This window comes from Cottoperca gobio, chromosome 15 (genome assembly GCF_900634415.1).
Source record: "Cottoperca gobio chromosome 15, fCotGob3.1, whole genome shotgun sequence".
NCBI classification, from domain to species: domain Eukaryota; kingdom Metazoa; phylum Chordata; class Actinopteri; order Perciformes; family Bovichtidae; genus Cottoperca; species Cottoperca gobio.
The window spans coordinates 9,504,684-9,519,858 of NC_041369.1; the positions used below are offsets into that span (position 1 = coordinate 9,504,684).

At 40.2% G+C, this 15,175-nt stretch overlaps 1 protein-coding gene across 1 annotated transcript in view; it reads left to right on the plus strand.

Moving 5' to 3' along the window:
• The window catches only part of macrod2 (mono-ADP ribosylhydrolase 2), a 367,748-nt gene that overhangs the window by 115,138 nt on the left and 237,435 nt on the right, over positions 1-15,175 (plus strand). The window contains exon 4 of the mRNA XM_029450205.1: positions 12,008-12,037. Coding sequence (XP_029306065.1) covers positions 12,008-12,037 — 30 coding nt within the window. The remainder of the gene's footprint in view (positions 1-12,007; positions 12,038-15,175) is intronic.

The following is a 15,175-nucleotide window of genomic DNA, read 5'->3' on the forward strand; positions in this document are numbered from 1 at the left end:
CTCAGAAAATTAGAATATTGTGATAAAGTTCTTTATTTTCTGTAATGCAATTAAAAAAACAAAAATGTCATACATTCTGGATTCATTACAAATCAACTGAAATATTGCAAGCCTTTTATTATTTTAATATTGCTGATTATGGCATACAGCTTAAGAAAACTCAAATATCCTATCTCTAAATATTAGAATATCATGAAAAAGTATACTAGTAGGGTGTTCAACGAATCACTTGAATCGTCTAATTAACTCGAAACACCTGCAAGGGTTTCCTGAGCCTTGAAAAACACTCAGCTTGGTTCAGTAAACTAAATCACAAGTATGGGGAAGACTGCTGATCTGACTGCTGTCCAGTGACCATCATTGACACCCTCCATCAGGAGGGTAAGACACAAAAAGAAATGTCTCAAAGAGCAAGCTGTTCACAGTGCAGTTTCAAAGCACATCCACAAAAAGTCTATTGGAAGGGGGAAATGTGGCAGGAAACGCTGCACAACCAAGAGAGATGACCGCAGCCTTAACAGCATTGTGAAGAAGAGTCGCTTCCAGAATTTGGGGGAGCTTCAAAGACAGTGGACTAAAGCTGGAGTCCAGGTATCAAAAGCCACTGTTCACAGACGTGTCCGGGAAATGGGCTACAATAGCCGTATTCCCATGGTCAAGCCACTTCTGAACTCAAGACAACGGAAGAAGCGTCTGACTTGGGCTATGGAAAAGAAGCACTGGACAGTTGCAGAGTGGTCCAAAGTCCTCTTTTCAGACGAAAGCAAGTTTAGAGCACTACATGCTTCCGTCTGCTGAAAAGCTCTATGGAGATGAGGAATTCATTTTCCAGCATGATCTGGCACCTGCCCACAGTGCCAAAACCACCAGTAACTGGTGTACTGACCATGGCATTACTGTCCTCGATTGGCCTGCCAATTCCCCTGACCTGAACCCCATAGAGAATATGTGGGGTATTGTGAAGAAGAAGCTGAAAGACACCAGACCCAACAATGCTAATGAGCTAAAGGCCGCTATTGAAGCATCCTGGGCATCCATAACACCTCAGCAATGCCACAGGCTGATTGCCTCCATGCCACGCCGCATTGATGCAGTAATCCGTGCAAAAGGATTCCCAACCAAGTACTGAGTGCATTAATGGACATTTTCAAATGTTTGATTTTGTTTTGCTGTTATAAATCTTTTTTTTTTACTTGGTCTGAGGAACTATTCTAATTTTTTGAGATAGGATTTTTGAGTTTTCTTAAGCTGTAAGCCATAATCAGCAATATTAAAATAATAAAAGGCTTGCAATGTTTCAGTTGATTTGTAATGAATCCAGAATGCATGACATTTTTGTTTTTTTAATTGCATTACAGAAAATAAAGAACTTTATCACAATATTCAAATTTTCTGAGACAGTCCTGTATACCTCTGTGTTCTGTTGCCGCACAGGATCTCTGCCAAATCCAGGATCACCGTCACCATCATCCGCATGTTCGCTCCCGTTTGCTTCTCCATTTGAATACTGTGTCTCGAGCTGCTGTTTCCACCACGTTACACTCGTCCGCATGATATAAATCCACGACACCAGCATCCTCTTCAATAAACTCCTCTTCTTGAAGGTGCAACGAGTCTATTGACGACTCGCTGTCACTCGATTCTGTCGAAATATCCGAGCCAGAGTCCGACATCGCCACGTATGCCGCTTCTGCCTGTGTATGTCTGTGTATTCAACTGGACCGTGTTCTACTTGTGACGTCAGAACACGGCGTCGGGTGTTTCCGGTAGCGGCAATGTCAACATCGATGGTCGACATACTAAATCATGATTTATTAAATACTGCGATCATTGTGTCATAAATAACACATCATTTTAAACCACAAATAGCATTTACTATCATCAGTAGAAATTCATGTTTATCATTTAGTAGGCCCTTTAAAGTCAAAGGAGGACGTCAGGCTGGAGGCTGAAGCAAAGACCGAGTGTCAGCCAGACAGGATGTTTTCGGACACAGTGAGATGTGCAGTTCTGTAAACTTGATTTGAGCACACCGATAGTATAAATTCAGTTGACATAAACAGATAATATCAGAACACTGAGAACCACAGTGCTCAAGACTGGGCAACAGTCTTGAGCAGATAAAAACAACAAAGAAAGATGAAATATTTCATCTTTTCTGCTGTTCATTTTGCCAATTCACTGTTTTATTCAAGCTCGGATTTATTTGGTGACACCGCCAAGAGGAAAACACTCTGTGTAATTCTTATAGTGTCAGCGCTGTGCTTTACTATTTCATAGGGTGCCTTTTTAAAACCTCCTTGAATAAGCAATAGAAACAAGTTGTCTTTTTTTCCATTGAGAAGGAAATTATCTAATGGAATTCTGTGTGAATGTGTTTGTGGAAAAAACAACCTCAGATGCTTGATTGAAGTCGCGGTGAAGTGAACATTGTGTAATCCATAGAAGCCATAAAAGAAAGAAGCTCAAAACAATATTACGCTATTATTGTTGCAGACCATGACATTTTTGTTTCTAAACTAATTCCCCTGCTGTTCAAAAGGTAGGAACTGTGAGGTATTTATGTGAAAACCCCCTTTTTGCTGTAAGTGTTATAGTATTTACACACCAGACACATAACTGAGTATGACATCAATGCACAGTTAAGTCAGTCCATAATGATTGTAGGGCAGGAAAGTAATAACTCTATCTGCTCCTACTTGCATTCAAAAGCCTGTTTGTAGAACTGCACTGTTTCTGTTGCGGTTTTCTCATCTTAAAAGTGTGGCATGCGCTTGGGACAACTGAGTTGAGCTGGCACAATGGAAGACATTATCTTTGAGGTGCAAAACGTTTTTTATTTCCATTACAGAGTATGGGGGAATAAATAACCGTTTCACAGTAGAAAACGATCAAACCATTACAACTCAATGTTAATACAGGTATGATTATTTATAAGATCATCTATCATCCAAGAAGGATGTGCTTATCTTTGTAAGAGGTTTCATCCTGTACTTCAGTAGACTGAGCTGACGTGTCTTTATATAGACTCTGTTACACTTGATTTAAGAGCATCAGTTTCTACAAGGGTTGCGTATTCAGGCAAAAGTAATGTCTGGCTGATAGGTTTTGTATCTTAAAGCAACTGCAAACATAACTATATTCAGTACTTTATCATTTTATAATGTAGTATATAGTCCATGCTCTGTTACAGTACATTCTTTAGAATTGTCGTTTGTCATCATATAATAGTAATATAATATAAAGTTATTTTCGATAACTTTATTCTACAAAATTAAATGTACACACAAACAAGCTGTAGAATTATAACAATTCACCATTTTGCTTAACTGCCCCTTTAATCAAAACACAACCCGGTTCAGCCTCCATGCTCAATAAGCAGATCCTTGGTGGAAATGTTTTTTCACCATGGTTACATGAATAATGTGGCCTATCTCTTCTGGACTTATGATTGAGTTGCTCCAGCCTGATTGCAGTCAGCGCTCGAGGGAGATGAGTCTCTGTGACATAAACGAAGTACTTCTGGAGCCAGGGCTCACTTCACACATCACCTCAACACTAACACCTCTGTGATCAAATAGACGCTGGTAAGAATGCATTCTCTTAAGTGCTGGTTAAGTGCATTTTGCGAAGGAAGTAAGAAGTTAAAACACATTTAGTGTAAAAAAAAAAAAAAGACAATGCACTTTTCCTTAATGCAATGTTCTGCACTTAAGCTATGTGGAGTGTAATTCTGAGTGTACATACCGTGGCCTGGCTGCCAAGGACAAGGCCCTCATTTTCAGTTTTCTCCAAAGAGAAAGCAGTGGTATGTTATGAAGTTGATTCAGAAACCACACTTCAGTAGCTGAGCATCTCCAATTTAATGCTGTCCTGGCTCTTCCTTGTGGAGGAATTCAGCCATGTTATTTTGGATATAGTGAGGGCACCTGTGTGGCTGGCTGGTGGGTACCTAGCTGGGGGTAGTGGACTGTGAAGGCCCTGAGGAGCCATGCAGGTCTTTACCATACCAACAGGCCAGATCGCCAGTAACGGAAGAGGCTGCATTAATGAGAGGCTGATGAATCCAGAAATGGGATAACTGGATAAATCCATAATATGCAGCTGCTGGCCCAAATCCTGCCAGAGCTCCGCAGTGACACTGGGCCCTGTGACGTTTACAGATAACCTATTTCATCTCAACCAGAAAATGATGGTGCCTCTTCAGAGTTGGCACACGTGCACAGGGTTGGTGAATATCAGTTGAGATATCTTGTTGTATTATATAACATATTAAATCTACATTGTGTACAGAGTTTAATGTTTAGTGCAGAGTTTACCTAGCCTGGCTTAATTTATTTCTGGATTTTGTTCAGTATGCATTAGTCATCTGCATCTTTATACTGTAAATGTCTAATGTCTAAATTGTGTATTAATAGTTTTCTGCAGGACTGCCTAAGGTCTGTGAGCAATGAGGTGTGCAGAGATGTCAAGACATACATAAAAATATGTGATAATATGCCACTGTAAACATTTACATGTGTCATTAACTGGTTTAATTTGTGTACTGTATTTATGTGGATATTTGTGGCACTTTGCTATCTCCATTACACATTATGTAATCATCATGCTTTAAGTTGTTAGACATTGCTCTCAACACCCTTTCCGTATTAACATAATGTGGAACTCAGTTTCACCTTTTACAAAATCTCTGAATTCAACTATAGTCTCACTGTAAAATGTGGCTGAAGCACAACAGAGCAAATGCATAATTGAATGTATTGTTTTTCTGAGATTGTTCTTGTGGTTTCTCACAAGCCACACACTTTTTTTTAGTCTTAAAAAACAACCACAGTGCATTTATGATTTAAGATAGTGGGAACTGATAGAAAAAAGACTTCATTTAATGAACCCTGCCCTCTCCGCTGCCCCCCTGTATTGTGCCTGCAGAGCCCTTACACTGAATCTTTCTTGTTCATGTCTTTGGTGTTGAAAACAATTATTAAGTAACACATTTTAATCATTGGAAAGTTTTTTTCTGTGTCTAACTTTGGTGGCATTGACTTTCCCTTGGTGTCAAATTCAGAAGACAAACTTGCGCTTTGCAGAGCCCACCTACAGCTTTATTTTCTTGTAATTTTGCCGAGCTTCCTTTTTAGGATTGGGGGTTGAGCAGATGCAGGTAGATGTATATTTATGAGGGGGAAGTGTATTTCAGGGAGAAGCAGTGTTGTGAAAGGTGACCTTGTTAGATAAAAGGAGGGCTCGGAAGCCAAATGATGAAAGAGAATGGGATCATCCTGGGCTCATTAATGTGGATTTGAAGGTCAGGTAATTATAACAATAGACGTGTGGGCTGGCTTTGGCATCTGGTATTGTTGCTTTGTTATGAAAGTGACAAGCCTGTAGAGGAAAGGGATTAATCACTGTGACACCACCCTGTTGTCACATTGATACATTCAGAGATCATAACACCACTGCTATAGTTTCTAAAAACAAACCGCAGAAACAACATCATTTCAGCCATCAACAGTATTTGACAAGTACTGCTAAGAATAAGAATAGGTTTAAGAAGCAACCTATGGTCGCCTGATTTTGTAATGAGTTTTTCAAAAATAAATCCAAGCCAAAATAGAATTAACATCATTTTTATTACAGGGGTTTTGAATAGTTAAGCCTTTGTGTTTGACACACCAACAAGTCTCAAACTAGCTAGTGGCACTGTCATGAGTCAAGTGCTGCTTGACTCACCACAAATGCACGGGGCTGAGGTTGTAACACATGAACCATTGTATGCAGCAGTGAAGTTAACCAATGAATCACAGAGCAACTCTGCATGTTTGAGCCAGATGAGATTTAATAGCTTGAATTTAAAAATAGTTCAGACCAGCCAAAAGTTCAACCCATCATCTGACTTAATGGAAATTTTGTTTGTGCTGATGGAGTATCAAATACACATGAGAAATGAGAGCTGCTCGATGTTACCGGCTCCAAATCAACTTACTATAACAACCCAATGAATGGCAAACAAGGTCTGCAACAAGGTCCTCCTAAAATTTTACAATGCAGAAAAACTCTTTAATTGACTGTAAGCTGGTGTGGAAGATGAGGGATATATATAAAGCTGGCAGTGTACTCTAAATTCAATTTAATTTAGTGTTGTGTTTCACAACCCTAACCCAAAGCAAGAAGTTAACACAGATTAGAACAATTTTAACAGCTGCACTTCCTGCATACACTGCAGATACTAAATACAACACTTCTTTCTAATTGTAAACCCTTAACCTGCGCTGACAAATCCATAATTCTGTTTGTTTGGAGTGGATTTAAGATTTATGTTTTGACGTTTGTCTAAATGAATGTGCACAAGAGTCATATCGTTGCTTTTCTTTTGTGTGTTTTATTGTTTTTATCATTCCCCTCACCAATGAAACCTGGAACTTGAGTCATGTAAATGGGATGTGGTTAACGTTTAAGTAATTGAAATGCAGCGCTCTGATGGGTCTTGTGATATTAACTTGTCCACATTGCACTTGTGAGGAGTAGAGCCTTGTGTACGGTACTTGTTTCAGCCACAGTTTCATCACATTGACTGAAGCATGAGCCAGATTTTAGGCTTTTTTTTGTGTGTGAATGTGCTTCTGGGACTGTGCCACCTCTACCACAAGTTTGTCTGGCTCAGTCTGGCTCCTCAGGGACCACTAGAAGCTATAAAGAACAAAAATGCAACCAGTATCATCAGACGAGGCAGCGTGTGTGGTGTAGCATGCATTTTTAATGTGCCACAAATAAGAAATACCACTGTTGCCTCTCTTCTCTAATCCCACAACTAGTGGCTCGTTTAAGTTTTATTTCTATTTGTGCGAATTTCAGCAGCTACTAAAAGTAAAAAGAGACCCCATCACTAAAGGTTAGAATTGCTTCAATTCAACACAGAGCTCCACAGACATCGGATGGGTTGCTCTAGTTATTAAATCGCCAGAATATTTCCTGTTAAGTTGGGTTGTGTTTGTCCGTAAGTGCATGCACATGTGCACACTTGTGACTGTGTGTGTTGTGAAGGCTGGCGGAGTGGAAATGTGTCTGTGGCGCAGCACATTATTCCACTCAAAAATAATTTGCCAAAGTCCTTCACCCCACTGACTCTTTGAACATCGACATTTAAAGCTGACATGTTAAACATCAGAACACTATGAAGAGGAACGTCTAATGACCATCTGAGTGTCAACCAAGTCTATGAATGATCGCTCTTTTGTTTCTCTCGACTATTTTCTTCATTATTTCAGGCCTTCCATTTGCAGTTCATTGTGTTGTAAATGCTAATTTGTGCCCATCAAATTAGCTGTGAAGATGATTTCTAATTAAAGCTGAAGAATGGAGGGAAACAAAGACGTGACTCCCGGTTACAAAGAGCAGCTCTATTGACCTAGTTTGCGCTTTTATCTGGGACAGTTTGGAATCACATTTAAAATCAGAATTCCTTCTTTGTGGACAGGTAAGACGAGCTTCAAAAGCGTCAGCGATTGATATTAAAATCTGACAATATGAATCAGCATAGTTCTTATAAAACTTAACAAACCTATCATTTAATTTGACTCGGATATATTTACTGAAAGTCCTGCTAACATGCCTGTCATATTTGCAGACACAGATAGGCAGTAGCATTATATTGCAGTGGCCGCCCTGGTTGCTTTGAAAAATTACACCAAGATTTCCTTTTGACTCATCTATTTGCAACAGAGCAGGCAACCTGGGCCATAAAACTTTTTTTATCAGTGTCTGTACCCCACCTTTTATCCCAGAGTCACAGCAGAGTACACTATTAACCTCCTGAGCTTATTGAGAAATTTGCAGGAGTCTGCTTAGGATAAGGTGAGTGTGTATTCAATGGAGCATATTTAAAGGGTTCAGTTAAGGTGGCAGAGACCAGAAGGTAGACAGTGAATCTGTTTACTGCCTTGAGGTTTTGTGGCTATGCACTAGCACTTCCCATTTAACTGCATGATCTAGGGCTCTGCTGACGACACCAAACCAAACACACAACCCAAATCCATGCCTCACTGCCCTCTGCACACACAGGACTCACCTACTGAAGTGCACATAAGCTATTTTTATGAATGCTCTGTAAATATATGGACACACTGAGACAAGAGGGTGGTTTCACCATTCCTTTTCACTGTGTTTGTGTTTGTTCTGTACTGGCTTCGTGACACAGTGTCACAATCCATAAACTGTGCCTGTCATACTCTCTGGCTAGGGTTCTGTTATCAATATTTTCGTGCAGTGAAAATACACAGCAGCGGATCCACTGCATTGCCATTGGCTGAGGGATAAATGAGGTTGCTGTGGGCGTTAAGAGTTCAAAGGTCAGACAGGAAATGGGTCCTTCCACAGTGACAGTTCAGGCATATGTTTGATGGGCCAGCCTAATGCAATGAACCAGCAGTTCCTAATGACCTGCCGTCTCCACGCAGGCTGGGGAGCCCTTCCACTGAGATTTATGACCCATGTTGTGGTTCCTACTGGGACGACTCTCAGCAGCTCTCCTGACAAACTCCAAGTCATAGCCTACTACTTTGACTTCCCCCTTTCCCGACCATTAACTGGGTCATTGCACATCTTTTAAGGTTTTTCTTTATTACCACAAGAAATATTCAGGTTCTCTGAAATATCAGAGCTCAAAGATCACTGCCGTCTTTTGTCTAATGTGATGGGATACTTGTAGTTGTTTCAGAGATGGAGATGTGGTCTGGTTTGTCCTTGAAGAAAAAAAACATGAATTGATTCATGAAATTCTCAAGAGTGCAAACACCGGCGGCCGGTGAGGAAAGGATGGCAGAGTCAAAAAGCAATTAAACATGCATTCAAAGAGACAACTCCACATGTACATGCTCAGCCACTGTAGAAGAAACAGATAATGGTCTTCTGATAATACTAATTGTTGGCTCTCCCACTGCTTCCCTGAAGGCAGAAATGTGTTGATCCACCACAAGATAGCCAGACTGAGCCCAGGGGGCAGGCACAAACAGCAAGGAGAGCTAGTTTATAATTAATACACACTCTATAAAATATGCATTATGGGGTGGATGTGGCCAAATATGGATTTGTGTTTTGATTTTCACTCAGGATAATTGAAGCACTTCTCGGGTAAGTCATACTGAATATGGCCCAAGCATATAGCCTTTGCTGCCAACAGTGTAGGGCTGTGTGCTGCTGTAGGTTAGCTTCTCTACCAGCTGCTTCTTATTTCTCTCATGCTTGAAGACGAATTGTCAAAGCAAGTCCCCATCCACGTTGGGATTTTAATGTCTCCCTTGATATGTATCGCTGTGGGCTGAGCTCACTGACTCTGTAGGTTACATATATTTTGTGTGCATAAGAGGCACAGTGTGCTTTAAGATAAACTGCCAAAACACTTTTCATGACATTCTGATCATTAAAGGAGAGGATGCAGGAAGAGGGGAAATGAAAAGGCATAAAGCAGCGTTTTTTACTTCCATATTTATTAAACCCACTGCAGAGATGAGATGGCTGTCGAGCGCTCTTCACCTCCCAGTGGGCTATTGCCGTGATCACACCAAGTCACATGTGGTTAGAAAGCATCTAACATCTCCAGCCCCAGACTACCCCGTTCACTACTACCACTACCACTAACACATACACACGCACAAGAGAGTTGTGTCAAACTGATTAGCAACCACATCTCCAATCTCTGATTAGGTGTGGAGTAAATGAAGCGCCCCCCTCAGGTATGCATTTCCATAATGTCAGGTAATTAAACCCCAGTGTTTTTAATAGCTCAGGAATAGGAAGACTCCCCAGGAGACTAGACAATGATGATAGACTTTGCTGAAAACTAGCATACTCTTAGCATGTCTTTAACTGGCACTGGAAGTTCTCCTTACACTGTACTGATAATAGATAAACAACAACCAGTTTAAAGCTTTCACATTATAATAAAAGTTTATTTTACTATATACTGCAAGTTTGTAAGCATCAATATCTGGTCATGAAAAAGAAGCCTAAATAAATAAATTTTAACTACATTTTCCCACGCTTTTAAGTTAATTTCCTGTTCTGAAAATTCACTTTTGAGTTGAGTGCTTGCTGTTGATAGCTGATACATTCCAGAGCTAAACAAAGGCGGGGAGAGTACACAAGTCTTTTCCATCACAGAAAAACCTGGAGAGGTGCTATTGTAAACATGACAGTGGATTGTCAGTACATCCCTGTTTCAGTTGCTGTTTCTTGTGTGTTTATGTTATGCTCATACTGTATTCTCTCTCTCACACACACACACACACACACACACACACACAAACACAACAAAAGCCCTTTGATGAAACATTCTGCAGTGGGAGAGCTTTCTTTGTCCCTGTGCCCACTCATATGTGTGGTGCTCAAATGAGAACAATGCAAAGCCATAATGGTGCCACAGAAAGGTGTGGAAACTGAGAGAACTCCAGAAGTCCCCTTCATACACATAATCAGGCATTACAAAAAAAAAAACACTTACAGGACTGTGGTGTCGTTGGAGAGCTCTCCCTTTATACCACACGTTCATTATCTATTGCTTGTGCACCAAAACGTTTTAGAGAAATAATAAGCTTTTAATGGGGTAGTGTTCACTGCTAATGATAGCCAATGCTGTAGCTGGAGCTGAAGATCATTAAAGGCATGTTGCAGTGTATGATTCTTCCAATGCCCGCTGGATGAACTACACTTCAAACGCATAGGCTACCTACCTTCAGTAACACTCAAATTAACAGATGTACTTTAAATCCCCTCTAATCTTTCTCCTCTCATGTGCAACGGATGTCTCCAACTGACAGACAGGTTCATTTTTAATGATACATTCTCCACTTAGCTGACATTACCTTCTCTTGAACCAGTAAACTACGTTTAATGTTGGAGATTTAAATGGACAACACAGGCAGAATAATACTATGAGTGTTTGTGAACTAAACTGTCTTTAAAGCTGACAACAGAATAACGGTGAGCGAGGCTTTACTCTTGAGGGTGTTAAGAGAGGGCCTCTCTTAAGATCTCAAATTTAGTTCCAAAGAGTTCCTCTCAGCTCGTGCACATTGGTTTGTGTGACATGTTTCCGTAAAGAAGCTAGAATGGCACTCGGGAGAGCGCAGACCTCCGCTAAGGCCAATGGTGCATTCACTAGCTCCTTGGATGGTTCCTACTTAAGGGGCGTTCACATGAATTTTCTCAGTCGTGAACTAATTAATCCAACACCACATGAATGCAGCACAAATGCCCTATGTAGCAATGTTAACGGAAGCTAAAAATGTGTGTATCTGCCCCCTGATTCGGATCAGCTCCAAATGTTAATGGCTTCTTCCTTGGCCCATGCATCTGAAATGTGTTGTTGTGCGGCAGTAGACTCAACTGTCTCGAACTTCAGGCTACTGTTAATTGCTTTCAATGAACCACATGTTTTATTGAACATAACCTCTGTCATGTTGCCAAGGAAGAAATCTGCCAAGGACTTTATATTGAAATTAGCTGCTGCCTGAATCACACGTTTTATGCCAAATGTAGTATTGAAAGAAAAACACTGCCACACACAATGATCATTTATGTTGGGGATGTGATGAACAAAGTATTGGATGACATTATTTTGTTACCTTTTGGATGTCTGGTGTTGTCGGAAGCTACCATTAAGATGCTAAATCTTTTATTACCAGGTATTGCTATTGAAATGTGTGATTACAGCTTTAACTGAGAAAGTAATACAAAATATGTAACATAATCATTCAAGCCAATTTCAAGCTCTTGGCGCTTTATACCAACCGGTTCTCTTCTGAGTGCTTTACAAATATATTGAACGTTTTCATGAATCCATCTGTTCTGTTCCCAATCTCTGTGAAATTAGATGATAAACAGTAATTGATACATTTGATATCAATATAAGGGTTTAAATCAAATAGTTCAAGATTCCAAACTTTAATGTCCAAATATCGCTGACTCATTAATAATCCATATTTACTGACACATTTTTTTCCTCTCTTTTCAGCAAACTCCAGTCTTCTGGGAGGAGGGGGTGGTGAGTAAACACCTTTTTGTTATACTTTATATCATCTCATTGTTTGTTCCCATGGTATTAAAGCAATTAATGTTGCACTCATCAAAATCTCATATGGCCTGTCTATGTTCTTCTGTGGGTTCGTGGAAGGCTCTAGTGCCTATTTCGCTCCAAGTGATTGTGTTAAATGTGGCCGAATATAAGGCCAAAACATTAGAGCGTAGCGCAGTGCAACCTTGCACTGTGCCACACTGGGAGATGGTCATTACTTTAGCGGTCTGACGAAGAACATTATCATCAACGCATTGGAGGAAATCTGAGGCAGCAGACCGTGGTGTGGGAATAATGGATTGGGAGCTCCAGTAGGATGTTACTGCCCAATCCAACTGTTCTTGTTTTCTGAAATATTTTTTACAGTGACATGATTGAAATAATCATTCTTCACCACAGTTATTTGAGATTGGGGTAAATTCCATCAAGTGAGACGTGGAATGTTAATTCTTAGGGATTTTTTTTGATGATATGTTTGAATAGTATGACAATGAAATAAGGTCACTGCTTCAGCATCTGTTTATCCATCTGTGTTGGATGTCACTTTGAATATGTCATCCTCTTCTGACAGGCTTCAGTGGTACAGGGTGATCCCAACCAGGACATTAGACATTAGTGCATTTTCTGTAATCTGTCTAATCTAATCTAATCTAATTGCTAATATCTAATAATAGTGTGCCAGATCATCCCTGTTTATCTTCTGTTTATTTAGTTTTTATTTGTTTAGTTTTTTTTTATCACAGAACTAAAATATAGATAATAATGTGGGTATGTTTAAATGTTATACTGTACATTATATAGAGTAGTTTTAGAGATTGGTTTAACAAAAAACAGCACATAAGACATACTTATGCATTTTGCAGAATGGCACTTATTTTTGTATTTATTTATTTATTTATTTATCATGATATGAACACCATGAAATATGATTCATCAGAAGCGAGGGATGTGCCAAAAGCAACATCAAAGCCACAGCATAGTCAACTGCTCAGTGCACATGGTGTCCATTAGAGTGTACACAGAGCCTGTTGAAATCTAATCACGAGCCTGGAGTGGCCCTCATCTTGTCTGATACACGGTTAAGACTGCAAACTTTCCAGCTGTTGTTGCATAGCAGTGCAGCATCCCAATCTGTATCAGTGACATAAAGAGGCCCTCAGCGCACAACCATCGGAAAAAACCTTCTGTGATTGAGATCAGAGGTCACAAACATGCGTCTCCATAACAAAGCCAAGGCCTGTAAAGCAGGTGTACTGTCCTCCTGATTGGTGTCTGTCTCTGCTGCAGTCGGCTCTCAGTATTCATTTGCCACACACACAGAGAAACACAAGAAGCAATTTTCTTTGCTATTATGTTTTCATTATTGTTATTTTATGGCAAATCACCTTTTTACAGTTCTGCGTATCTTAAAGCATGCAGACTTGTTGATTGATCCAGGTTCTTCTTCAACCAATAATAGGCATTAGGGTATTACAGATTGCTCCGTTTCAACACCGCAGCAACCAAAATGAAGTTAAATCTGGGGCTGTCAACACTGCAACGTGAGATCTTGTGTCAATTAATGTCATACTTTGCTAGAAAAACATTTCAGTTGATTGTGACCTGCAGCTGTGCTTATTAACTCCAGTGTAATTCTAATTGCAGCTAGTGTCATTTTTTCAGAGCAAGCCTCCTTCCTTTCTTTCTTTCTTAATTGACTTCCAGGGATGCTGTTCCTGCCAAGTTACTGGCAGACAATACAAGGTTAATTAACTGTAAAATGCTAAGACTCACGTTACCTTGTGTTAATACTGACCACAACAAGTTACTTTATTATGTCTGCATTCTTGGGAATCTTAATTTTGCCATATTGGCCATGCTAAATAATAATGAGGTGATTATAACCAGCAAGAGATTACCATTATCTACCAGAGAGCTGGAAATGTTACTTTCCCCCAAAAAACAAAGCTCTAAGCCGTTTGTCTTTTATCTGCACGAGGCCAAGAGGGGTTTTTATCTCCCAGTGTCTTTATCACTGGAAGGTGCCAGCTAAACCTGCAAAACTGTTCTCTCTGTTCTCACCCTGGCCCTTCCCCCACCCCTATCTGTGGTTTGGCATGTGAAGACCTCCTGCCTTGGTGGCGGCGAGGATCGATGTGAAGAGGAGATGTGCTCTCATATAGGGCCTGCCTTATCTCCCAGCTGTCTTCTCAGTGCTCTGCAGAGGGGCAGCTTCACAACAGGATGATCCATCATGTCGGCCTCACACACCTGAGCCATGTTTAGTTCTCATAGTTCTGGAGGTGGAACCTCCCACCAGTATGTAAAAACTGGACAAAGTCTTTGCTTTATGTAAGAAAAGTTAGTTTACCATCTACACCTAGAAGTTCTCCTGGCTATACACTGTTTTGAGATTTTGTTTTTATCCCCCCATATGTAGGTACGTTTTGGGAGGAAAGTTTCACCTCTCTGTATATCATATCAATTTAAGTGCGATGTGTGGTCACAGCTAAGCAGACTTATGTTTGTGATAGTTTTGCTTGCTGCCAGGAGCAATTTGAATAGGGTGGAAATAAGTGAAAATAAAGCCCTGGGTGAGATTTGTCCGGTACCCAGAAAACCCCACATTTATTTATATTAGCATTAGTTATGGAGATGATAAAAAAAAAGAGAAGCTAGAAAAGATTCTTATGCCCTGATGCTCTATTAAATCCTTAGAAATCACTGATGGGAATTCCCTCTGGGTTGTATTTCTTCAGTATTATGTACACAATGGGGTTAACCGAAATAGCACTGTTATCTATGTTAGACATGTTGGTCTCACTGGGATTCCATACATACATGGAGGGAAATAACAATGATCTCTGATAATAGCATGCTAAATGAGGCCTCTGTGAATAGAGGGTAATTATGAATGGTACCAGGTTGCTCGTGTGATATGTGTCACAGCATGGCTGCACGCTGGCACAGTCCCAAGAGAATAGACCTAATGTAAACATCATGTTGTCTATCTCTCCTTTCCCCCGCATTTGTCACTTTCTCACACACCCACTGACACACGCACACACAAACACACGGAGCCAAGCGCACACTGAGTCATGTAATGTTACCATGAAGCCCTGTGTAGCC